Raw genomic sequence first — 26345 nt, forward strand, 5'->3', positions numbered from 1 at the left:
CACACACCCCTCTCCCTGGTGTAGAGACTTAGTTGGGGCACCAGACAGGTGATTTTCTAAAAAATGGAGCTTTTCCCCCAGGCACTGCTTGATGGCATCTCTGCTCCAGGTGGTGCTCACAAGCAAGGCACATGGGGAAAGTACAGCCTCCAGCAATGTGCTTCGCTGCATCCACTGCCCCCACACTGGGTCCCTGTGAGCCCTGCTCTGATAGAAGTTTAATTCAGAGCATCTGGGCCAGTGACATTTTCCTAACATGAAATTATTAATCAGACATGGGAAGTGCATTAATTGTGACTACGTGCCACCTCCAGCCCCCAGGCTGCAGTGGAGCACAGGCAGGTCTCTATCCTGCTGCCTGCCCAAGAGATGTCAGGGTGCAGCCAGAGCTTGGGGACACATGGGATCCTCCAGGGCCCATGAATGGGGAGATGTGGCACCTTGCTGTCACAGCACAGGCGTCACATGGGGTGGTGACAACCATCCCCTTTCCCTCACCAGGGGTTTCCAAGGCGGGCATCCCCCTTGCACCTTCTCAGGATGTCCTGAAGGCCAGCTTTCAGGTCTCCCATCCCTCTGGAAGATGGGGCTGTGGTCTCAAACCCCAGGGCAGGCTCCAGGGGGTGTGTGTGTGTCCCCCTCAGTGCTGTTCCCATGTCCTCCCCAGCTCAGCCAGCACCACACACGGAAGCAGGCAGCCAAAACCTCCCGCTCCAGATGGAAGGGAAATAACACCCAGAGCCTCCAGTCATCATGAAATGAACATTTAATGAAGACAGTCTCTCCTGGTGCGTGTGTGTGTGTGTGCGTGTGTGCGTTGTCTCTGTGTGAGCTTAGTTTTATCCCCTCTATTACTTTTTTTTTTGATTCTTTTTTTTTTTTTATATATATACATCTATAAAAAATTCAAATACAGCATGTCAACAGTGGGAATACTAGGACGTACGGTATTAAATACTGCGCTTGGGTCCAGGCAGGGCCAAGAGGAGGTGTCTTTACAAAACAGGACATCGGGCAGGATGGGGAGGAGAGCAGAGCAGGCACGGGGACAGCTGGGGACAGCTGGGGACAGCGGGGGACAGCGGGGCACAGGTCTGCAGGGCTCCAGCTCTGAAGGCAACAGCAGAGCTATTCTGCTTTTGTTGTAGAATGAGACAAAGACATTAATGGGGGTGATTCCCTGTATCCAACATGGTTAAAAGTTTGGGGGTGATGTTGGGGTGGGGTTGGGGGTGGCGAAGGCTCCTGCAGGGTGCTGTGGGCGGGGGAGGTGGAGGGACAGCTCTCCCAGGTGCTTGGCAAGGGGCAGGACGGTTTTATTGGTGTTTCACTTCTCTTTTTTTTTTTCCCGTTAAAACCCTGCCAGCTCCCTGCTCCGCATGGCACTTGTGAAAGCCACCAGTTCCCCCCTCCACCATCCCCTCGGAGGGGACCAAGACCCCCCCCGATCCGTGCACCCCTCCAGCTTCGCCACACGGTCGAGAGCTCAGGGGAGCGAGTCCAGTACTTGGGGGACCCCCTTTAGCCAAAAGGGGGTACACAGCTTGGAGCATCATTCCCCTCACCACCCCCCCGTTTTCATATCCCCTTTTCTCGGTGCGCTGCCGGGCGGGCGGCGGGCACGTCTTTGGCGTGGGGGGGTTAGCTGTATGAGCAGGGCCCTCAGCTGCGGCGCGGGGCCCGGGCTCGCTTCACTTCGCTGAGGAAAGGAAGGGGCACGGGGATGTGTCTCCTCACTCCGGGCTGGGAGATGATTTTGCGGCTCCCCAGGGGACGGCAGCAGCTCTGTCCTCCTCCGAAGTGACGGCGAGAAGCGTGATACGTCCTCAGTGTGTGCAAAATCGAAGAGCTAAGAGACTCAACCCGGGAGCGGGGCGGCGGGGCGGGGGCAGGGGCGGCGGTGGGCGGTGGGGAGGCGTCTGCGCTGGGCTGCGGTGGATGGACAGATGGAGATCTGCAAGCAGGGAGTAGAAGGGTCACAGTCTCGCTCCGAACTCACCTGTGCCCCCTCACTGGTGGGACACACCGAGCAGAATTTGGCCTTCTTCCACAAGGGAAATTTCAGCCAGGTACCCAAACACACCATTTCCACCTCCTCCTCCCAGGGCTGGGCCCTGCCCACCCTCCCCTGGCTGCATGCCACCACCTCTCCTTATGCCACCAGTAGTGTCACACATGAGATGACACTGTCAGAGGGGAGCAAAGAACCCCTTGCCCACAAGAGGCTTCTCTTTGGGCACCAAAGGATGCGTGGCATATCCTTTATCTCCCGAAAGTGACACGTGTGGCTGCTTCCAGGATCCATCCCTGTCCTTGGGCAGTATGGGGACAGTGAAAGGGCATTTGGGTGTGACACCCATGAGACAGCAGCCCTGGTCTGTAGAGGAGAGGGGCATTTTGTGGCTCTCCAGGCTGTCAGCTCCATTCTAAGCCAAACTAAGGACATTTTTGAGATGCAATCTGAATTTTCTGATCTTGGACAATTTTTCCTTCATCACTGAGCAAAGGCGTTAGATTTCCATATGGTTTCTTTGCCTCTTAAAAAAGTCAGCAGTGAGGATGGGAGAGGGCTGCTGAGAACAGGACATCAAAGACCGACCACCTTGCTAGCTTTGCTTGGGAAGCCATTTTTGGGATCTCCAGCCAAATATCCATCTGGAAAAGCAGTCGGACTGGGTGCATTTACAAAAAACTGCAAGAAAACCCCAAATGACTTGTTCTCAATGCCCTTCACCCATAGCCTGGCTGGAGCATCCCCTTCCCAACCACACTAGAGTGCTGAGGTTCCCCATATCCCTGCCCCATCCCAGCACCCACCTCCTGCCTCTTACGCCTCCAATTTGGGAGATACTCACTAAATAAAGAGGACACTATAGGCAGCCACGACCAGTCCAGCTGTCCAACACACTGCCACGGCCCCACTGCCCACCACGGCCCCCTTGTCACAGATCTTGGTGGTGGGTGGTGCCATGAAAGAGGAGGTGCTAGCGCTTGTTGTCTCTGCAAGGAAGGAGAGTGGATGGTGAGGGGAACTGGGATGCCCTGGGATTCATCCCATAGGAGCAGCCCTGCTCTCCTGCTGGTGTGGATAGGAGCTGGCCCCAAATTGCCCTTTTCAGTGCTATACCATGCTAGGGCTGAGGTGGAGGGCTGGGATGATCCACGGGCTGGTGTGATCCATGAGACTTTCCCTGCTGTGAGAGTGGACCTACTGCTTGGAGTTGTTTGTGGCATCAGGTAGAGCTGAGCATCCTTCTCATCCCCATCCTGACCAGCTGAGCCACTCTATGCACCAGCTCTGTGGGATTTTAGCTAAAAGGTCATGATGAGCCACTAGTGCTCAGCAGAAAGCACCCCTCGCCCACAGAACATTTCAGACACAGCAGGCTACATCTGCTGGACTGGCTCACAGGGTTTGTCCTGCTTTGTACTGGACCAGATGCATTGTCTGTCCCTGCAGAGGGCTGGAGGATTGCAGGGAGTGCTTGGATGGACAGTCATGCTGGGGTAGCTTTAGCCATATCCAGATGGCCCCAGTGTGCCCCTGGCCAGACAGTCTGGGCTGATGCTGGGGACCAAAGAGTGTGTCTCAGCATCTTTCACACTCCATTGAGGTGTCACAGTGGGGCTCAGCCTTGGGGTTGGGATGTCCCACATCAGCCCTGCCTGGCTGCACCAGGCTACAGGGAGGCGTGTGCGAGGAACACGCGTGTGTGTGACAGACGTGTGCCACCACAGGGAGTGGGCAGGTGACATTGGAAGGGGCATTTGCGTTTAGCACAATGCAGGTGGCAACAGAAGCAAAATCAAAACACTGACACCAGTGCTGCTGCAAGGTGTTCCTGGACTCCTTCTGGGGGGTTCATCCACCTGGGAATGGCGGGGGGGCCTGCAAATCCCTGCTGCTGCCTCAGCATCCTGGTAGGTGGTCTACCAGGTGCTGTTTCTAAAAGGGGGGTTTCTCTGCACAGGAGTCAAGGAAACCAGTGCAGGGTCTGCTCCATCCCTTCTGGGAAACGGAGGGCTGATAACACCCATTTGGACACAGTCCCAGCTCTTTCCTAGAAACAGAGACTTGTTAACTTGGTGGCTTTTATTTTGAATTGGCATCCCTTGGAGCCACTTTGAGGGGTCGGAGGTGTGGAGGGGGTAGGACTGGAGAGGGGAGGGAGGGCTGGAGGGGGACAGCACTTCAGGGAATAAAAACAACAACAACAACAACAATAGTAATACAATGCCCAGCTTCATTGTCCCACCCCAGGTATCCTGGTGAGAAGGATGCTGGACCCAGGTGAGCTGAGTCAGCATTCTTTAGGGCATGGTTGCACCTGCTGACAGGGCCACAGGTGGGGGCAAAGTACAGGGTGAAGCGCTGCAGCCTGCTCCCCAGTGTTTGGGGGCTGTCCCTGGCTGGGGACAAAGCCTGCATGGAGCCAAAGAGGAGATCCCTCAGCCTGGAGTCCTGGGCTCCTCCTGGATGAAGCCTGTTTGTACTGGGAGGGGGCTCTTACCTGTGATCTGGGCCTCCGTGGTGAGATGCTTGGGCTCCTCTGTCCAGGGGGTGGCATGGACAGCCACACTCCAGTCACTCCACGTGCCGATGTCATTGTCTTTGGCTGCCACCTGGATGATGTACTCCTTGCCAGCGTAGGCATCTGTGATGGTATGCGATGTCCCATCTGACAGCTCGACCTGAGGGCAGCAATGGGGACAGGAGGGTGGTCAGAGGAGCCCCCAGGAGGTGTAAGACAATCAGTATATTTAGCTCGGCTAGAAGATGATAACAAGACTTTTGCAGCACTTTTGGAAACACGAGGGCATTTTGGGCAGAGGCACGAGCCCAGGACATGGATGGACAGGGAGGGAGATGCTCCAGCTGCAGCTACACAGAAGGTCTAGAGACCTGGTTCCACGCCCAAACTCACGGCGTCAGAGTGGAGTAGCTTCCTCTAGAGGTCACCAGAAACTAGCAGATGGGTGCACGGGCTCCCTCGGATATATTAGGGCAGCTGGGAGCTGGATATTGCAGGCAGTGGGTGGGGTGTGCAACGTGCTTTCAGGGCACCACTGCCAGTGCTGGGAGGAGGCTTCCCCACCAGCAACACCTCTGGCCAGCCTGCTCCCGTGCCTGCTGGCATCCCGTTGTTTTGGCTTGCATCCCTCCAGCTGGGCCCTTGGACAAGGATCAAGTTGTGTCCAGACGTCTTTCCTAGAAACCATTCCCTCTGTCCTGTTGTCACTACTGTCTGAGCCACAGAAGATCCTGCTGTCCTCTCTGCTGCAAAGCGCAAGGGCTTAACCCCATTTAACTCTCCAAGGGATCTCTGATCCACTTGGAGCTTGGCTCAAGGACAGAGGGATGCAGGTGCTCAGCAGAAATGCACCCCCATGGCATGGACAAAAGTGAGCAAACACAGGTGGCTGACAGAGGGGGAGGGCTCAGCATCCAAGTCACTGTCCAGGGATGAAGCTGGACTTGGCCTCAGGGTCCTGAGGGTATGGAGGGGACCAGGGCAGGAGTATCTGGCAGAGGCTAAGTGGGATATTGCCCTCCACCCCATCTCTGAGACAGAGGACCAACATGCTGCCCATTTCAGTAACCCCTGTGGTGCTGTGTGTGGTGTGGGGGGCACACAGGGGACTCCTCATCTGCTCTGCACCCTGCCCAGACACATTTCTAATAAAGATGCTGCAGGATAAGGGGTGGTGCGGGTCTGACACAGCCCATCTGCAAGCACCAGTGCCCAGCCAGGGGCTCATGCTTGAGCAGAACACGTTTCCCTTCATGGGTGGGGGCAACTTCACGGTGTTGCCTATGTGGGGTCCTCCACATCTCCCCAGCCACCCAGAAGAAGGTCAGGCACAAAATCACACTGTCCCAGGTAGCACCAACAGCCCAATGACTGGAGGAAGATCAGAACTTCTGCCTGGTCCTTGAAAAAGATGGAAAGGAAAGGAAAGGAAAGGGAAAGGGAAAGGGAAAGGGAAAGATGCACCACTGGGGTGCCCAGGAGGTACCTGGGCCAATGCACCTGTGGGATGAGGCTGCCCTGGCAGTGTGGCTGTACACACACGAGGTCTGGTGTGCATGCCAGACGGTCAGTGCCATTACCCCACTGCTTGCAGGAGTACCTTAAAAGCAGGAACCCACCCTGAGAAAGAACCAGCCCTTTTCCAGTCCCTTCAGTGCAGCACATGCAACACCCCAGCACAGATGCAATCCCTTTGGCATGAAAGCTGCAGCCCCCTCCACGCTTTTACAGCCACTCTGGGGGATTCCTAACAGGAGAAGGGGCTTTCTTGCTCCAAGTGAAAGCCTTTCCCTCCCTATTCCCACTTCCAGGGCTGCATCCAGCCTTCCGCCCAGAATATCGGACCCCTTGGGCTCTGCACTCCCAGCTGCTCCTGCCACCCGACCTGAGCCAGCAGGAGCCTCACATCTGGAGCACATCTGGAGGCAGGCCTGACTGGTCTCCCCACAGCCACCAGGAGCAAAGGGCTTCCTGCTGCCGGCGAGGCTTGAAGTGGTACCAAACCTCAGCAGTGTGGAGAAAGGCGTGTGTCCATCTTACTGCTGCAGGTTTGGGGGCTGGATGGGAGTCCTGCCTCTCCTTGCACCAGCAACTCAGCACTGACCCCCACAGTGCTGGTGGGATGCAAATGGGAATGCTAGTGGTTTCACTGCAGGCTTGTGCCAAGCTGAGACATTCCTAAGCACTTAACCATCAACAGCCAAAGCCCAAATCCATCCCTACCATCCAGGGGACACTCTCCACCGTGACATGGGTCTCACCATCAGGTCTGGCCTGTTGGCATGGGGACAGCTACTCAGGGTGTCTGTTAAGGGGACCTGAGGTCAGAGCCTGCCTGGAAGGAGCCTGACATGGGGGGCAGATGAACACAGTGACCCCAGTGGGGCTCCATGCAGGGTCTCCCTGAGTTTCCAGCTAGATGAAGAGGCTGAGTCAGCCCTGCAGTCACAGGTGCTGCCTCTGTTGTCAGAATAACAGGGTCAGTTCACAGGTCTGGTCCCCAGCAGTCTATACCCATGGGGGACTATAAGCAGGTCCCATCCTGGAGCAAGGCACAGCCCATCCTGCAGGAAAATGGTTTTGGGCCATTTCACTCTCAGGTGAAAACTGAAATCCTGTGAAGTCTGGGTAGAGGAGGATGGGATAAAAATAAGGAAGGTGCCAGTTCCTCGCATGGATCCTCCAACAAGGGGAGGGTCTTGGCTAAGGCACATCCCACCAGCCCCACCAAGCTCCAGCTCTCCTCAGCCCAGAACCAAAGCCCAAGCTGGACCAGGGTCCCCAGAGGCAATGGGCTCTTGGCACCTACCGCTGCACCCAGCAGAGCTGAGGAGGCAACTTCTGCACCCAGTTCTTACAGGGACACACCTTCACTGCCCAGGCACCTCGGGATGGGTAGGCAGGAGACCCACCAGGTTGTGAATCACCTGGTCTGCTTGGCAGGGCACCTCCCTGCAGTGTAGTGGCACAGTGAGGCTCTCTCTGCCACCCAGACCTTGGGAGCTCTTTGGTGGCATCCAATGTGGATGGCAGTGCTGAGGGAATCAAGTTAAATTAACTCCTAATGATAATTAAATGAAACAAAACCTCATGGGCTGAACTGCCAACTCCCTGCTGACTTGACTCGCTCTATGCTGGCTGGGTGGTGGCTTGGAACTGGAGAATGAGGACAGGGCTCTGAAAGATGCTGGGCTTATCCAGCGGGTGTATGACCCTCTCCAAGACTTTCACGATCCTCTGAAGCCCTGGCTCCTCCCTGGGACCTGCACCAAGCAGGTTGCATGCAGACCAGCCCCACTAAGGTCCTGCTGACCTGGCCAGGCTGCTTTTCCATCAGGAGCATTTTCTCCATCCCAAGAGCCCTCCCAGCCTTCCCTTGGGAGCAATTCCTGCCTCTTTCCACCCACAACCAACCGGCAGCTGAGTGTTTGTAGGTGGTGTGTCACAGGCACAGTGGGGTCAAGTCTGTGCCTTGCCTGGGCAGGGGGAGTGTTCCCCCAGGACCCAGACTAGAGGATCTGGAGGACTTTCCTTGTGGGATCTGGGAGGATGTTGCCCTAAACTCCACTTTAACACAGTAGATAAAAAGAGAAAGCACAGACGACATCATCCATCTCTCCCCACACACACACAACCTCTGGATGCAGAACCTCTGAGCTGGACAGCCAGAGACACATCCAGCATTTGTCATGGTGGGGAGAAAGCGACTGGGTGGGTGCCCATGGCCCAACACAGAAGTGCCACAGCAAATGGGAAAGCCCACAGGGATCAGGTCCAATTGAACACAGACAGGGAGAGACAGAACAGGGGGAAGACACACTGGGGAGGCTGTGGGGGGACGGATGCACACACAGCATCAAAAGCAGAGGGAGAAATTCCTTAATCCGTGTCCTCGCCACACAGAGACAAAAGTTGGAGGAAGGCTGTGCATGTTAGATTTTTTGGCTGGGGCGGGGGTTTGCGTGTCGCTGCCTGCCTTTGTGCACCTGCCAAAAGTCACTCCGACTGGCTGTGAAGTGCTGCCCAGATTAATGAGGGATCAGCAGCCAGTGCAATGCAGAGCTATTAGCATTGTGAAAAAAAAAAAAAAGAAAAGAGAAAGAAAAAGAAAAGAGAGAGAGAGGAGAGAGAAATGAAAAAAGCCCTTGAATTCAGATGACAGCTTGCTGAGGACAGCGTGGGCTGGGATCCCATTCCCTGCCATGGTCACATACCCCCACATTCCTGCTTGGAAAGATTATGGAGCTGCTGAGTGCCCACCCACAGTCCCAAGCGCCAGGATGAGCTCATGGGCCAGTGCCACATTGATGGGATGGGGACAGGCACTTAGGGCAGGCTGAGGGGAGGATTGCCCAGCACTTGGCTTTCCCCTTGTCCATGCTGGTCCTCCCTGCACATGTGCTGGAGGCCTGGGGACATCCACAGCAGCCAAACACACCCCAACAGAGAATACCCATGTGTGCCCTCCTTCCAGTCCCTGCCTGCAGACTGGTGTCCCTGCCTTGCAGTGCTCGGCACAGCAGGAGTTAAGGAAGCCATTCCCCTCTCTGAGCTCCCCTCATCCTGCTCCCATGGCCCCCAGCCCACCCTGTCAGGGTGCCCTGGCAGTAAAAAAGGTCACTGTGCTTTGTTCACACCCAGGCTCTGCTCCTGGTGCAGGGTGACCAGGTAGCAATTATGTGTGAGCAGGGTGATGCACGGGCAGCTCTGAAGCCCAGATGGCCTTTGGAAGGGGATAGGGTAGGGGGGCAGGGAAGAAAACCCCACCCTTCTCTGCCTTGGCAGCTGGGCTGGGGGCTGGTGTGTGTTGAAAGGAGGTGGAGGGGGAGAAGGGGGGATCAGAAGCCTCCTTTTCTGCATCCCACATGAAAATGTGCTTGCTGGCTCCCCTGTGGTGGCAGTGGCTCTGTTTTCCATTCCTTGACACCTCCTGCTTTCCAGTGCAGCTCTTGGTGTGGGAAGGGGGTGCTCCACTGGCAATAAGGGGATGAGGACCGGCACCCCTCTGTCCCAAGGCAGGGATGCACCATCTCTGTGTGTGACAGGACAGTGACCATGCAGCTGTCCCAGGTGCTGTATCAAGCCTAGATGAGTCTGCCTTCCCCAAAATAAAAGGAGCACCCTGGCTACTGTAGGGTGAAGCTGATGTGCTCACAGAGCTTTTGCCACCCGCAGCACACATGGAAGAAACCCCTTCTAAGAGCACAGCCTGGGTCTGCCGAACATTTGGCATTCTTGCAGCCTCCTCCTCTGGATGCTACTCGAGTTATACTGGATGATGGGGGAAATTGGAACTGGGATAGGGAGGGGACACCCCAGTCGGCTTGATTTCACAGCCACTTTTCCCCACAGCAAGGGCCAGATCCTTGCAATGAGCTTTGCAGGGACTCAACTACACAAACAGCTACTGTTTCAGGTGCCTTCAGTCCCTGTGAGTGCAGGGGAATCCCAGCAGGGCTTCCACCCGTCCTGGGGAACAGGATAAACCAAAAGCAGGAGTAATGCCCAAGCAAACTGCCTCACCACTGGAAAGTGTGGGATGGTCACTGCAAACAGCCAGTGCAGCTTGAGAAAAGATGTCACCATGAGGAAAAGAAATGTTTTGCTTTCTCCCTTTCAAAGCCGTGCCTGGAGAGCAAATAGGTCTGACACTGATTATTAACAAAAGCACCCCCGAATACCTCCTCCTTCTGCAGAGCCGCAAGAATCAGCTGGTACAACCCCAGACAAAACTTTCTACCTGGACTCTGGAATAATTAAAGGTTGGAAAGAGTGAACGATCCCCTCTTATTCTCTGCCAGCCAGGTAGTGGAAGAGCCACTCCAGCAGGGTCTGAGCTGTGCTCTCTGCTGTCAACCTCTCCTGAAAAGGCTGTGGTGCTGCACACAGCCCAGCCCTGCTGTGGGTCTGGGAGGGTGAGCTACCGCAGAACTCTGCAGCCCGGGCTGTGCCACACCAGATGCAGCTGGACAGATTCCTTTCTGGCTCAGAATAAATACCATCTTTGAAAGCAGCAGCTGTAACCACACCCATAATGGGAAATTTTCTCCAGATGTGGTGGCCCCCTCCTGCCAAGTGACAACTGTCAGAGGTCACTTTCGCTTGTGGCTATGGGGAAGATGGGATCAGGGGTGCTGAGGGCGCTCAGCAACAGCTCTAACCCGCCGGGCACTGCCATATGCTGCTTGCAGATGCCTTCACCATGCTGATGCAGTGGGCTGGGGGCGGAAGCAGCTTGTGCATGGGCATGGCAGGGCACAGACACCTGCCTGGTGTGGTCTGCATGTAGGCAGGGAAAGTTAGGCTTGCCAGCACCTTCCTACCTCCTTGTAGCTGTGTGAGCATGGAGGTGAGGACATGCACGCATGAGTGCTCTGCTGCTCAGTGGCACCTTCACAGGTGCTCAGTACCTTAGGTCACCAGCAGTTTCCAAGAGGGCTGAGAGCACCCAGGCAATGCCAGCCAAGGGTCCTGAACCTGCTCTGTCCCAGAAAAGGTGATTTCTGGGCATTTCCCACCCCCCACCCTCCTCTGAGACATTCTCTGCTCCAGCCCTGCCTGCCCCATGCTGAGCTGCGAGTGACACTATTACAGCCTCAGTATTTTGCTCCCACCTATTAATTCTTTGGATTTTTTCCCCCTTCTTTTTTAATCACTGACTTTGCAGCCAGGAGGGGAAGGGAGAGAAATGCTGCAATAAAAGCTACCAGGCGTGAAGTTGTAACCCAGCTTGCTCAGGGTGACCTCCCTGCCAAGGTTGCCTCGCAAAGAGGGGGAGTGCAGGCAAAGCAGCAGAAGCACGGGGGGATGCAAATGGAGACAAAGAGGCACGCCCGCTGCAATGTGACATTGCCACCGCGCCAGGGGAGGACGCTGCTGTGGCAGACAGTGGCACTTATTGCCTTCCTCCCCAGCTTGCTCCATCCCTCTCCTTGCCCCTCACAGGCAGGATATGCGGATTAGCTCACACTTTCAGGCTATTTCAGGCTGCTCCAAGGCAGGAACTTCCAGCGACAGCCTGTGAGATTCACCTCTCTGACCAAAAAATGTTGCTTTGCCCTGGGAGATGAGCCCGAGCCCACCCTGGTAGCCACTTCTGATATGGGTGAGGGAGGCCAGTCCAGAGGACAATGCCATCCTTGCACCAACACTAAGTACTTGCCGATACCAAAAAACTTTCCATTCCTGTCCCCAAAACCCCATCATTTGCCTGGATCCGAGCAGGCACAGATGTCTGCGTGGGGATTTGTTTTTTGCCCCAGCTCCTAAAATCCCATGATGGTGGGAGCGTTGCTGCTCGCACTCCCAGAGAAGGATGCTTCCAGCCTTTGCAATTGCTCACCAACATGGCCCTAATGCTTCCAGCACAGAAGATGAAGGAGAGAACCCAACCACATTATTAGCTTTAAATATCTCATGACCTTTTACTGCAAATCTCAAGATCTGAGGCGCAGCCCGCCTCACGGTTCGTTAACATTTCATGTTGTCAACGCAGCCAATGGGTTCAATTAGACTTCACGACGGCATCTGCAAATTGCTGGCAACCCACAGGAGGAAATCCTCCCTCGGTCTGGCCACCAGCTCTGACACTGAATAAGAAATACCTTCTTGAGCCTTGCCCCATTCCTGGGATGTGCATCGAGCAGGCAAGTGCTCTGCGCACGTGATCTCCCTCCAAAAACTGTGAAAAGGGGGGATCCTGCTCCAGAAAATGCCATGGGAGGGGAGCAAATTGGGTGCAAGACCTGCCCTGGGCTCCCCAGAGATGCTCAGGATGGTGTCTGGCCACCCGTCTGCATGTAGGGATGAGCACGCAGATGTGCTTGGGGAGATCGCATGTGTGAGTGCGGCAATCGCTGCTGTTGCGAGTTAACTGAAGGAGCCTGTAAAACCAGAAACAGGCTATTAGCAATCCATTAGGAAAGGGTATCCAGTTCCAGCCTAGGTAAGCCATTAGAGGAACATCTGAGAGCATTAGGAGAGCTCGCTTGGGGCCAGGATGGGGCTATAAAACAGAAGAGGAAACCACGCTAATCTGGCTTGAATTACAAACTTAAAAGCAGGAGAAAAATAAAGGATACCCTAAACATTAAAGGTTTTATATTTAGGAGACAGAAGGGGAGATTTTGCCAAAAGGAGAGAATAAAAAACCTGTTTAGGCTACAAATATCCATCTCTCTTCTGGCAGCAGAGAAACCACCAGCCCCTCTTCCAGAAAGGGAGGAGTGTGATTTTAAAGTTGCTTGAGTTTCAGAGTGAGCTCGGTGCTGGTGGGGTGGAGGGGAGTCTTTGGCCACACGATGTGACACGGCTGCATCCCCAACAGCTGTGAAGTGCTTGTGCCCAGGTTCAAGGGAGCTGCTGTGAGGTGGCACGATCCAGCACATGCTTCACTGCATGCCCATGTGGAAACTCATTATCATCATCATCATCATCATCATCATCATCATCCCTCCATGGTAATAATTCCCAGAGCACATCACTGTAATTCCCAGAGCAAACTGCAACATGAGAGCTGCTAAGTGGTCTGGGTGGAAAGGCACTGCTGAGCAGGGGAAAGGGACTGCAAACAGCACGCTGGAGCTCAAACCAAGTTTGCAAAACCCTGGGGAGGGAATGAGGGTGTCTCCTCCACTTCTGGGTCAGCCCCAGAGATTGCTTCATGGTGTGGGATGCTTGGGCCAGGCATCACCTGACTTTCTCTGGTGGAGGGAAAACTGCATTCATGGCCAGCTCACACAGTGGTGGTCTCGATAAGATCCACTGCTCCCGCCACTGATTGCTTCATCTTCTGGTGCCAAGCCCTGGCATTATTAAAATCCTGAAAGGAAGAGCCTGGAAGAAAGCAGACACTGATTGAATCAGGCCCTATGGTATTCGACAGCTCGACATCCATCTGATCCTATTAGTGCTCATTCGGTCCTGCCTGCCGAGGTGCTGTGCATAAATCAGACCCTGCAAAGATAACAGGAGGTGGAGAGGTGAAAGAGGAGCTGCTTCTTCTGCCAAGAAACACCACGTGTGAGCAGGGGCTGCATGGATATTCTGTCTCTGGGCAGCCTCCAGTGTTCCTTTGTGGGTTTTCTCCTGCAGGGATGCTGGGCTTCCCATGGGGCTGCCAAGTACATGCTTAAAACTCATGGCTGGTGCAGAAGTGGGCTGCCATGAGGAGACAGGGATAGAGCTCAGCCGGTGGACCTTGGGCAGACAGGGATGTGCCAGAACATGAGGTTACCCAACTCCTTCTGACTGCTGGCAGGGACTTCTCCTCTCCCTACCCTGCTCTAAGCTGCCCATGGTCAGCATGCAGGTTGTGTGGGCACAAAAAGCAAGGGCTTCTCTGTGCCAACAGCCCATAGGGACAGCAACTGTCAAGATGGGGGGCAGCTTGTGACAAGAGACCTGCACCTCCACGAGAATTAAGACTCCTATGCAGGTGTGGCATGTGGGACCACCTCATCCTTTCTCAGGATGTCTCTTTGAGCTGTGACCCAACACCACCACTGCAGGACAAGAGGCATAGATGAGCTAGACTTGGCCCTACCAAACCATGTCCTCCCCTCTTCTGTCTGGATTTGGGGGAACAGGGACATCCTTGAAAATGACAACAAGTAATAAGTCAAAGAAAGAGTGCAGGGAGGCTTGGGCATGCTTACAGCATGTTGATATTGGTGGAGTTAATTTTGGGTACAAAAACCTGCATTTGCAGGGTGCCCAGCTGGGCTAAGCAGGCTGAATGTGCCAGTGGGGTCTGGGGTCAGAGCAGCTCCAGCTGCTGAAGCGCTGCCTTTCTCTGGTGTTTGGGAAACGATTGAATTAGGCGTCGCAAATAATTCATCTGATGAATAGTGGCAGTTTTCCTCAAATCATCCACAAATCAGATTTTTCATTACCCAGCCAGAAGGGCAGGGAGTCAGAAAACAAGGCTGGCACCTCACTCACTGAATTCTTGCACTTCCTCACTGAGCAAATTATTCCCCAAACACTCTTCTCCATCCGTGAGTGATGAGGAACATGTCTCTTGCAAGGGGATATTGATTAAAAGCAGTACCCACGACTGCTGGGCCTTCCTGAAATGCTGGGAGGTGAACCCTTCCCAAGCCATCCTTGCACCCACCAGGAGAGCTGGTACCTTGAGCTCTCTCTGCACCTCAGGGTATCTCTATATAGAATAAATTAAGTTCTTACTGCCCAAGAGCTGCCTTTTCCAACTAGTGTGGCCCTGCCACCAGTGTCACTAACACCTCCATGTATTTCCCACCATTACTGCCTGCCTGACAGCACTGATGGAGGCCACGTCATCCCCTCAGGGCTCTGCATTGAGGCAACTGACATGGCTTGACCCTGCAAATATGGTACCCCACACCCAGTGATGGAGGGACCAGGCACTCTGAGAGTGTTGAGGTGGAGGTAGCCCAGTGGCTATCCCACCATTTTTGGATGCAAGGCAGGGTATTTGGCTGGATCAGGCTGGGGCAGGGTAAAAACATCAGCTTTTTCCACAACAATTGCACACCTTGGGAAAAAAATGTTATTGTGTTTGGCAGTTCCCATTAAATCTTCCCCTTTTTACAGAGCTGCTGCAGTTTGAGCATTTCTTCCCCAGATGAAATAAAATACCTAGAGAAAACCAAAACCCAAACTCCACCTATGCTTTCTTACCCCTCTGGATGCTCCATAGATGGTCTCACACTCCTAGGAGGGAAGCAAAGGGCAAAGAGGCAAGCAGGAGAACCCTCTGATTTTCAGAGCCATCAGCAAATGCTGCAATGTGAACCAAAACCTGTAGTGCTGCTTCATCAAAAAACTCAATCAAACACAAAAAGTCACCAAGACACCTTGCAGAGCCATGAGCCAAACCTCCTATCCCCTGTCCCACATGTTTCTCTCCCCAGGAAGAGCTGGCTGAAGGAAAATCCCACTTAGCTCTTTGATGCAGGTGCCCAGGGACCCAGTGCTGCCTCTTAGCTGACTTTATCTTTTTTTTTAGGAAAACTCTTTATCAAGAAAAGCACCTAATTGGCTTTCAACTGGCCCAGCTTGGGCACAGAAGGGATGCTGGATGAGCTATGCCACAGTAGCAGCACCTCCTCTCCAGCCACAGAATGCTTTCCCACACAACTCGAGCATACAATCAGCACACAGAGGTAAAAAAAAAAAAAAAAAAAAAAAAGCCTGCTTGTTATCTTCCTGCAGTAACAAATGAAATCTTTCCTCCAGGCTACCAAGGACTTCACTGACTACTTTTTTTTAAGAAACAAGAAATAAAAGTAAGAAATACGATAACATCGCAGCAATAGCTCTGCGACTGTGCTCTGAGTTATGGTGAGCGGTATTTTATCTCCAGTTCAAAATCTAAATGTGGCAGAGGCGCATTTAAATGTGGTGACATTTATACTTTAAATGCCTTTTACATCTCGTTGGCAAGTTTTATACAGAACATATGTATGGAAAGTAGATAGGGGCCATGGATGAAAACGCGGAGCAGGGAGAGGCTGCAGAGCCATTTGTAGGCAGAGTGTGAGCCACAAGAAAGATGGAGAGGAAGAGAAAAGGAATGAGAAAGAGAAGGAGAGGAGCAGGGTCCAGGTTGCCTGGGCAGTAAATATACATCTTTTTTGTCCCTGGACACTTGTTCATAATGCAGCTTGTTCCCAGTCACCAGCTCGCCCGTCTCCCTCCCATCCCAGGCAGTGCAGCATCACTCACGTGTTGCCACTGGTCCAGGATGAGAGGCCGATACCGCAGGAAGAATTTCAGTGGGAAAGATTCAGGGTCAGGCCAGGATGAGGGATTTTGCCATGACACCTCCAGTCTCCGAGGGTTATTGGGCACGGGTTTGGCCACCACACTCTCCGGAGGGTCTGGCTTTACTGGAAGAGAGGAAAAGAGGGTGGTTGGCAAAGCTTTGCATGTGGCACCCTTCCTTTATGCCCCTTGGCAAAGCTGGCTGGGCTTTGCACCATGTGCTTTCCAAGAGGAGCAGCCAACATGCTTCCTTTTCCCAAACTAATTAGATGCAAATCACCTCTTGTTGTCCAGGTCAGTGGTATGGCTGTCCTAGCTCAAAATACCACCATTAAGGAGGTGACAGCACCGGAGACACATGGAAACAACTGGGCCAGGGCAGAGAGCATCCCTCCTACACAGGGCTAACTGGATCAGGGTGAGGAGCCCACCAAGCCCAAATCCTGCACTTCCATTGCACCTGCTGATTTCTGTGAGTCTGACCCACATTCAAGCCCACTTACCTCACAGTAATCTGGCAGAGTTTGGCCCTTGGGTTTAGGGCTGGGGTTTTGAGGATTCAAAGCAGTGGCACATCATATTTGCTAAAGGGGAAGGATTGCCCTGGTCACCTTCCACCCTCACTGCCCTTCTCTGCTTTTGGAATATGGGGATATTTTCTTGCTACCTGTCATGTATTTCAGGTGAATATTAATTGGCTGTGAGCTATGCAACGTGCTTTGATGTTGCAGCTACTTCCAGAGTGCCGGAAGCTCATCACAGACAGGCTGTGATGAATGTCACTGCCTGTTGCAGAGCAGTCCTTGCTCCTTGCCAAAGGTTTGATCAAATCCTGACAGCTCAAACTCCCAACTGCAATAGCAAAGCTGAAAAAATTTGTGTATGCCCATGCTTATCCTTTAATCATGGACAGGAAGGAGCTGGACACAGGGAGCTGTGTGCCAGAGGTGGAAGAGGGCTCTCTGAGCACTTTAAGAATAGCAATGCACATGAGTTCTCATGTCCTGGGAAGGCCCTTAATCCCCTTCCAAGTCCACATGCAGGCAAATGGATCCCTCCTGACCTGAAAATTTCTGGATTGAACAACGGTCCCCTGGCTCTGACTGCCTCGAGCAGAAGCCTGTCAAGATGTCAGCATCAAAGTCTCCTCCCAAGGATGGAGGAGGGATGGTGGGGCTGTGGGGAGCCCCCTTCTGCCTGGCAGAGTTCCTGCCCTGCAGTCAGAGGTCTTCTCCATGCTGACTCCAGGGTTCACCTGCTGTGGGTGGGAAGTGATGTCCTCACAGGGGCTTTGCTTACCCTGAGAGAGGAAGGAGGTGGTGGTGAGTGAGCTGCTCCCTCACTAGCCTGCCTGCCTGCAGCCCTGCCCTGTGCATGAAGGGCATCCTTCCCTCACTCGGGATCACGTGCTGATGTGTGGCCAGTCTGCTGCAAGTGGAGTCACATGTGAGCTGCTCACTGCCACCCCTGCTTCAGAATGATGGTGGCATCGCAGCAACTGTCCCTGCAGCACCACTGCTTGCTCCTCTCAGGAGAAACCAGCCTGTGATGCTTTGAGGACACACTTTCTTTTCCGCAGGTGAGGCAGAGAGGGTGCTGAATGAAGGCACAGCCTGACTACCTTGGTGGGGCGTGTTTCCCCCGAGACACAGCCCACCACTACCTCTCTCTCCCCAGCCTCCTCTTGCTCAGCACCCTGGCACACACCCTGCTTCAGGTCTTTATCACCATCATCTTCACCACCATCCTGGCTTTCACCACCTTCCCTCTGACACAGCGGGTGCAAGGACGGCTGGACAGCTTCCTCCTTCCCCCTGTCACTTCATGCTCAGAGGATGCTCCCAGAGGCTCTGGGGGTGGCTGGTTAGCTGGTGAGCCTGACCATGGGTGCCTAGTGCCACCTCTCAGCTCCCACAGACTCCCCTCTGTGGCAGGATGGGGCAGAGTTTTTCGTTTGCAGCTTTATCCTCATCAGCAGGAACACTTTGGTGGGGCTGTGCTGTGCTGAGCTACTCCAGATGGCTCCAACTCACTTTGAATCCCAGGGCTGGGGCTGGACATCAGCTTCCATCGACAGGGACTTGGAGTCCAAACACATACGGAAAAGTATAAATCCAGCATTGGCTCAGCAGGCTGGGTTTGCAAAACAAAAGTCTGTTTGGCTGAACGAATGCAGATGACTGTGAACCGCAGCTCTGCAGCGAGGAAGTGGGAAGGAAAGTGCTGGGCTAGGGATGGATGCAACGGATACTCCCTGGGGTAACGCAAGGGGCCTGGCCCTGGTTTTTACTACGCCAGCCTGAAGGGATGATTGAATTTAGTTGGGCATGGCAAGTGTGTTTGGGCAGCAATGAGAAAAACTACTGTGACTGCTACAGGAAGTCAGAAGAAAAAGTGCCCTGATGCTGAGGTGGGAGTCACCTGCCCATTTTGCAGGGACATGACCCCTAGCCCCTCTCCTGTGAGCTGGACACTGTTGCTGATGCATGGAGGAAGGCTGCCCTGGCTTCATGTGCGTGTTCCTGGCTTCTACAAGCCTTCAAACAGCACTGGAAAACCAAGAGTCCCTGGTACCTCCTCATGTGCCTCCACCCACAGGACTCCTGCCCAGGCCAGAGAGCACAGCAGGGCCAACCTCTCCAAAACCACAAAGCCAAAACAGTACCTGCCATGTCCCTCCACAGCAGTGGGGACACAAGAGCCATGAGAGGGGACCATACTTCCAGCAGTCAGTCCAGAGAGGACAAACCTATGTCTCTTAGGACAGACCTCATCCTGCTGTGCTCATCACGGGAAACACCTGGGCTAGTCCCACAGGGGCCAGCTGAGGAGTGAGGGGAGTGGGCTGTGTCCAGCTCCCCGGTTTCTATATGACCTTGAAGGAGTCCTTGTGTCCAGCTCCCCGGTTTCTATATGACCTTGAAGGAGTCCTTTATGTCCTGCAGACAGGAATGAGTGCTCCTCCTTCCCCAGCCTTTGTCTGCCTCCATTCAGCCTGCACATGGTGAGGCAGGGGCTGTCTGGCTGTACATCAGCCAGCATAATAGAGCCCTGTCCTCACCGAGGGCCTGCAGGCAGTAACATAATAAAAGCAGTAATAGTAATAATAATAATGGATGATGGGCATTAGGCTGAGTACTGGTTAAGCGGCTATAAAACCAGATGTAATATTATCCTGCAGAGCTGAGGGAGCATCATCAGACATTCCTGGGAAGGGGACTTGGCCAGGAGGCTACTCGCAGCTCTTCCCACTTGGTTTTTGGCTCCTGTGTCTAAGCAAGGGCTTGAAGTGCAAGAAGAGCATCAGAGAGGAGCTTCTCCTTAAGGCGCTGCACGCTCATGCTTAACTGCGAGTCTTTAGCTATCCATCGCCCCTGGCTGTTGTCAGACATGTCTCAAAATGAATCTGGCAGTTCAGAAAGGCAGCTGGGACCCTGTGGCATGGAAAGGCCCGTCGCCCATCCCGTCTCTCCAGCGAGCACTAAAATGGATCCCTTGCGGCCATTAAATATCCCCTGGCATTTTCCATGAGCAGAGGGATATTAAACTCTATGTCTTAGCCAAATGTCAGTCCAGGTAATTTAATTCTGCCTCCCTAAGTAGTATGAATTGAACTGACCTTCTGCTTAGGCAACTGTATACCTGTGTTCAAAGACTCCGAATTTCATACAGACATGGGCATCATGCAGCCTCTCTGAGATGCTCTGCATCATCGCGCCAGAGCTGGAGTTGGAAGGATCAGATGACCTTCCCAAGGTCACACAAGGGTTGGGCAGCAGATTTGGGAAAGGCATCCACACCTGCAAGGCCCCATCCAAGGCTGCCTTCCTCCTTTTACTGCTGTGCGTCTTCTCATGTTTTCCCCCAGGATCATATGAGCAGAAAGGTGCTGAGGCAGGATGCCGGTGTTCCTGTGGGGTGGTGGTGTCCCGGCTTTCCTGGGGGATGCAAAAAGCAGCTCTTGGGCTGAAACACAAGTGAGGAAGGTGGTGTTGTGTCCTGGCCAAAAATGTCCCCATGCTGCGCCAGCCATCATGAAGGAGGTGGCAGCTCCTGACACACCATCTCACTCCTCCCTGGCATCTTCCTCTGCCTCCAGGTCCCTCCCCTACAGTCCCTTTTCCACCTCCTCCCTGGGGCTGGAGCCCTGATGTCCGTAGGGCTCTGCAGGACCTCCTCCCCCTCACCTTTATTAATATCAATACTTTTGCAGAAGATGTAATTATGGAAACAATTTCCAGGAGCAAGATGAGGAGGAAGGCAGTCCGGATCTGCTACCAGTGGGAGATGGGGGCCAGAGGGCCGGAAAAGCTTTTCCAGTCATCATTGAAAATGACAATGCAGAGTGACCCTTCGCAGCGGCTGCTAATAAGCAGCACGGCACGACCGCCAGCAAGGCATGTGCTCAGGACAGCAAAAGAAAGTACCAGTCATTTTCCACTCGATTAGAGACCATCTTCAGAGCGGCTGGGGAAGGGATTTTCTGCTGGGGGCTCCAGGGACGGAGGAAGGAGTGAAAAAGCAAAACCAAAGGAGATCACTCCTTCCCAGGAGGGCTTTTTGTGCTTGCCCAGGCTGGGTGGGTGGTCTGACCCAGCTGAGGGTCTTCTCCTGGCTCAGATGGTGCTGGGAGGGAGAGCTTCCTTGCCCTGCACTGCTTTGTCCTTGGCTCTGGGTTACTCTGTCCTCAGCAGGGCAGGAGATCAGGGCTACATGGCTGCACTTTAACCTCCATGCAGAATGTATCATGTTTTCCTCTAGGCTAAGGGGAAAACACAAGGCAGGCTCTGACAACCATGGCCCAGGGATTCCAGGAGAAGCATCACACAGGTCCTGGCTGACACTCTCTCTTCATTGTAGCAGGATGTGTGCAGATGTTGCGATGTTCCCACTCAGCATTTTTCCAATGAGCTGAAGCAGCAGCTTTGCCCTGAGCCATAGGCTTTCCACCCTTCATCTAGCAAAGGAAAACCCAGCAAAACCTCCAAGACGAGAGATCATCAGGCCAGCTGAGATCCCCAGAGAACCTACTGGATGCTAGATCCACACCTCCAGCGCCCCCCACGCTGGGACACAGTCCTGGATTGCACCTGCAGAGAAGGCAGCTGGAAGAGACACTGAAGCTTCCATGGGGACTGCAGGCAACCTGGGGCAAAACTGTGTGGCAAAATGCAGCAATGCAGGGCACTCGTTTTAACACCAGGATGGCACGAGGAGAAGCTCCACTGGGGGTAGGTGGCTGTTGTTCAGCAGCAGCAGAGGCTCTAATGATCTGCTAAGCCTGTGACTGACTGCTTCAGCACGCTGTCACCACCCTGGCTGTGCCACTGGTGCATGGCACCCGTGCCAAGTCCTGAGGAGGAGAATTTCACAGTCATACAGAATACGGAGATTTTAAGGCCACTGGACACTGAAGTGGTTATGGAAGTGGGCTGGTGCAGGACACGGCCCTTCCTATCGGCATCAGCCCATCACCCCTTCCCCAGGTGCCACCCTGGAGCCAGGTGATGCTGGGTGGTCTGACCTCTCATGGCAACTGCTGACACGTGTCCAGGCCCTCTGCACCCTTCCAGGCACTCATGTAAGAGGCAGCACCCTTGCTATGGGCTGGCCTGGGGCAGCACTGGTCTCTGCTCACCACTCCTCTGACCTGGGCCAAGTTCAAACTGTGCGGCTGGATCCAGCTTTGTGCTGGTGTTGGGATGCCCGAGGCTTGCAGCTGGGTGTGCTTCCCCGGGGGAGCTGCCCTTGAGTGCTGGATGGAGGACCAGATGTTTGGGAAGCCAGGCAGGGCATGGGTGGGATACAGATGTTACAAAAGGGTGCCCTGAACTCCTGCAGGAGGGAATGCAAGGAACTTGGAAAATGTAGCTTAATTGCTGTCCTGGGCCATGCAGGCTGGAGGTCACCTTCATTTTTAAGGAGTGTATCTTCCACAAACACAACAATTTCCATTTAAAGGCACCCGAGTGACTGAAATTCCACCACTTCCCTGCTAAGCTCCCTGCCTTGTTATCAGCATTCCTGATGCACTGATGAACACAAGCTTCAGGTATGGACCACGGCTGCAGACACACGGCAGGACAGTCCCTGCTCCAAAATTGTTTCCCTGCTCTGTTCAGAGCTGGTGCTTTGTTTGGTATTTTCCAGGATTTGGAGTACAAAGGGAAAATCTCGTATAACAGTGGAGCTCCTCTTACTGCACTCCAGCACTTCCAGCTTCTCCATGCTGGGATGCATAGCACATTGGAGGCAAAGCCCAACCACTGGCTGCACTTCAGTGATTCACTTATTTGTTTTTCTGGTTCAGTAATTGCCACATGCAGCCAGCAAATTGTTTTTCAGCATATTCCTGAACTCTATTCTCTCCTATTTTTCCTGTTCTTTGAGGATGTCACAGCACCAGCTGTAATCCGGCTTTGGATGATGGCAAGAGTTCCCTGCTTTGCTGTGTTTGGCACTGGATTTCTTGGTTCATGCCTGCCCTTCACAGTCAGAGGAACATCTTGGCCGTGAGTCTGGACATGGTTGGGAAGCATCCCCGTGGCACAGCCTGAGACACGGACACCCCAGGCCACAGGGCCTGCTGCTCCCTGCCCTATGTGGCACAGCCTCTGCTGTCCTGATGGGGCAGTGAAGGGGTGCAGAAGGAGGAATAGGGTTTTTAGGAGCATATTAGGTAAGGACTGGGGGAACTTGACAATAGGAGAGCTTTATCCTAACTAATGATGAAGGGAAGGTAATGGGACATTTTAATTTCTCTTCCAATCCTAATTCCCATGGCTCTGCTTCCAGCACAAATACCAAACCTCTCTCTCTTTAGGGACACTCTGAGGGGTAAGAATGGCAACGCCATTTGGACCACACAATTTTCACAGCTCTCTGCCCTGACACATGGCAGCTGTTTCCCCAGCATCCTAAACAGGGAGAAACTCAGCTACCATGGGCGATCTGGACCACTGGGGGTCGGACCATGCATGGCCCCAGGCCACTGATGTGACCAGCATGGAGGCTGCCTGTGGGCATCCTGCCTGGCTCCCCCAGGATGCTCAGGTGCCAGCAGGGCGATGAGAATGAGAGGGGCACAGGGAGGATGCCAGAGTGGCTTAGACCCCGTCTCCATGGATAGGCAGAATCTCCACTTGGAGAACCAGTCCCTTCCCAGCCCCACCTCTCAGATGGATGACACTGTTTGCAGAGCAAGCCAACCCCAACACCGCCCTGGAGAGGCCACTTGCTGCCGTGGAAGTTACCTATGGCGAACTCGTCAAAGGTGAGAGTGGTGAAGTTTTTGCCCAGAGCATTCGTGACTGTCAGAGTCACCTTGTACTTCACTGTCGAGAAGAGCTGGAGGTATCTGATGTGACACCTGTTTTTGGGAACGGCATCTTTCTCACAGACCATGTCTTTCGTGCCGTGTCTGGAAAGCAGAGGTGAGAAGAGCTGTTACCTGTGGATGCACCCAAGCTGCTGGAGGAAGGAGGCAGATTGTGCAGCTCTATCCCCACTACGCCAATGGTCCCCATGCACCAGCCCCTGCTGTGGCCAAAGGGCTGCTTTCTCCTGACAGGGAATTGTGTGGGCTCCTGCGTATGAGGTTTTATCCCAACCCTACACAGAGGCTTCAGTGAATGTCCTCATGCTGGCCCCAAGGAAAGAGTGGGACCCTGCTGGGGTTGGGTTTGTGTCTGCCCCTCCCACGAGAGAAACAAGGTCTCCTTTCTGATAGTGACACAAGACCCGGAAGGTAAGGCATGGCACCAGCCTGTATAAGGGCTGTGCCAAGACTTGGGCTCAGGGTAGGGAATGATGCCATGCCATGGCCAGTTCTAGGTGAGACACACTGCTGCTGCCCGACCACAACCAGCTTACTGCAGAAAAGAGCATGGATGCGCCAAATGTGCCAAAAAACAGTGGGCACAACATCCACTACAGACAACTGGTGCAGAGAGGATGGTCTTGGGAAGCAAGGAAAGGACACCTGGGAGATGGGGATCTTCCTGGTCCCCTCTAGGGAAATTGAAACTTCCAGTTTGTGTGTCCCTGGAACATCCTCCCCCGGGCCCATCATTTTTGGGACACCTATACCATATGCTCAGCACAGGTCAGACCCACTGCCCCAAGACTTCGTGGCTCTACTTGAGACCTACTGCAGGCTGCAGGGACTGAAACTCACCCCATTGCACCCTTTCTTCCCAGAGACTTACATGACAGAGATGTTGAATGTGTTGGGGATGTAGGTAGGAGTGGGCAGGTGCCAGCTGCAGTAGAAACCCTTTGGGTAGTTGTTGGATCGGCACATCAGCACTGGCTCCTTCGGCGGGGCTGCCAGGGAAAGAGAAAGAGTAACTACCTGCTGAGGTGGGGTCATTGCCATGTTCTGAGCAAGGGGATGACCCTCCACTCCCAGCTGCTGCCTGCTTGGGAGGGGAGAGTTTGCAAGGGGAGCCTGGCCTGTGTTTATACTGCTGGAAGTATCTGGGGGGTTTTTGTCCCATGTCTTCTGTTGAGGTCATCCATGACACCTTGCTTTGGGCTGGGCTGAGCAAAGCTCACCTTCTCCTCAGGCAGCTCACTGCCTCTAATGAGGGATGGAGTGACAGAGAGGGTTTGCAGGTACCAGGGAAAATTGTCTTCAAGGCTGTGACAGAGATGTTGGTGATGAGGAGGAGGTGTTGCTCTCTTGACCCCATTAATCTACACTTCTCACAGCTATCTCTGCCACATCCCTGGAGGGTGATAAACTTACTGAGGGGATCATCCTCCAAATGATCAGAGGTCACCAAAGGGAGGAAGAAGGACCACTGGCAAGATGGGGAGGAACAATGTGAAACCAGCTGAGAAAATCCAGCTCTGCAGGAGGACTAACAGCGTTAACACTTTTGGCATGGGGCAGAACATCCCATCCCAGGGCCTCGCCTCCAAAGAGACATAGAGGAAACAGGAGACAGGATGAGAGCATCCAGCGGGAGCAGCCTTCCTCTGGCCTCGTCAGCTGATCCTAAAGGTTAGAGGCAGAAGAGGATTTTTAACCCAGTGAAGTGTTCACACTGCACTTGTCTTTCCTGGACATATGTGCATTGCACTCTGCTCTTTGCAGGAGCATAGCCAGAGCTGCACGAAAACTCTGGAAAAGGCTGAGGGACAGTGCATGCGAAGAATGAGATGTGATACCTTTTAGCTGATAAATTTTGCCCTTGTTGGTAAAATTCTTACCTGATCTGACACCAAAGTCAACTCTACTTTGTACCCAGGAACTTGCATTGATTGCTAAGAGCAGCACCCTAGCAGAGTGCCTTGCCATAAAATACACTCCCTGGGCTGGATGTACACTAGGATTCCCCTTGGAAAGGCCGTGTGAACCTGTGGTGTTCCCTCTTTCCCTTCCTTTGTTAATCCTCACCCTCATCCATCCACTGGGAATATCCCAGGATATGCTCTTCTCTCCAGGCAGGGGGTTTGAAACAAACTGAGCAGACCTGGGAGCCTCAGCATCTCTTCAGCCCCACAGCCCAGGTGTCACTGGCATGACGCACTCGGGGGCACATCTGAGGGGATGCAATGAGCTACAGCTGCGACTGGAGCCTACAGAGTCTACAGAGTCTACCACAGAGGGGAAACTGAGGCACAGGGTTTGCGCACCCTCAATTGATAAGGGAGCCAAGTGCAGCACAGCCAGGGAGCAGGGAGCAAGGAGCAGAGGGAGAGGGAACAGAGGGGCCGGCGGGAGGGAAGGCTGTGCCGCTCCGCTCCGAGTGTCTCCTAATGGCTGTTTCAGCCTTCAGCCGACAGACGAAGGCCAGAGCCTGGTTAATGAGCCTCCTGGTTAAATTATTCAAGCAGACCCTCCACATCAAAACAGAATGGCTGATCGCAAAGCCAGAGACAAGGGACTGATCCTTGCTACAGCTCCATCCTCTTCCTCCTCCCCGCAGGCTCTTTAACCCCTTCCCTGCCTCCCCTGGGCGAGGCAGGAGCAAACGCAGCATTGCCCTTTGCGGGGTGCAATGGGGGGTCGGGAGGTGTCCCGGAGGGGCTGAAGGGGTGCAGGGGGCTTGGGGACAG

General features: G+C 53.8%; 1 protein-coding gene across 8 annotated transcripts in view; it reads right to left on the bottom strand.

Annotated features, from left to right (window-relative positions):
* Nucleotides 1-748: 748 nt before the first annotated feature.
* CNTFR (ciliary neurotrophic factor receptor) overlaps nt 749-26345 on the bottom strand; it is a 200707-nt gene continuing 175110 nt past the window's right edge. For all 8 annotated transcript variants that reach the window (XM_032096471.1, XM_032096472.1, XM_032096473.1 and 5 more), the window contains 6 exons: nt 24488-24605; nt 23534-23700; nt 16242-16405; nt 4512-4692; nt 2856-3000; nt 749-1954 (listed from right to left, as the gene is read on the bottom strand). In XM_032096471.1, coding sequence (XP_031952362.1) covers nt 1954; nt 2856-3000; nt 4512-4692; nt 16242-16405; nt 23534-23700; nt 24488-24605 — 776 coding nt within the window. In that variant the 3' untranslated portion in view covers nt 749-1953. The remainder of the gene's footprint in view (nt 1955-2855; nt 3001-4511; nt 4693-16241; nt 16406-23533; nt 23701-24487; nt 24606-26345) is intronic.

This window comes from Corvus moneduloides, chromosome Z (genome assembly GCF_009650955.1).
Source record: "Corvus moneduloides isolate bCorMon1 chromosome Z, bCorMon1.pri, whole genome shotgun sequence".
Classification (NCBI taxonomy): Eukaryota; Metazoa; Chordata; class Aves; order Passeriformes; family Corvidae; genus Corvus; species Corvus moneduloides.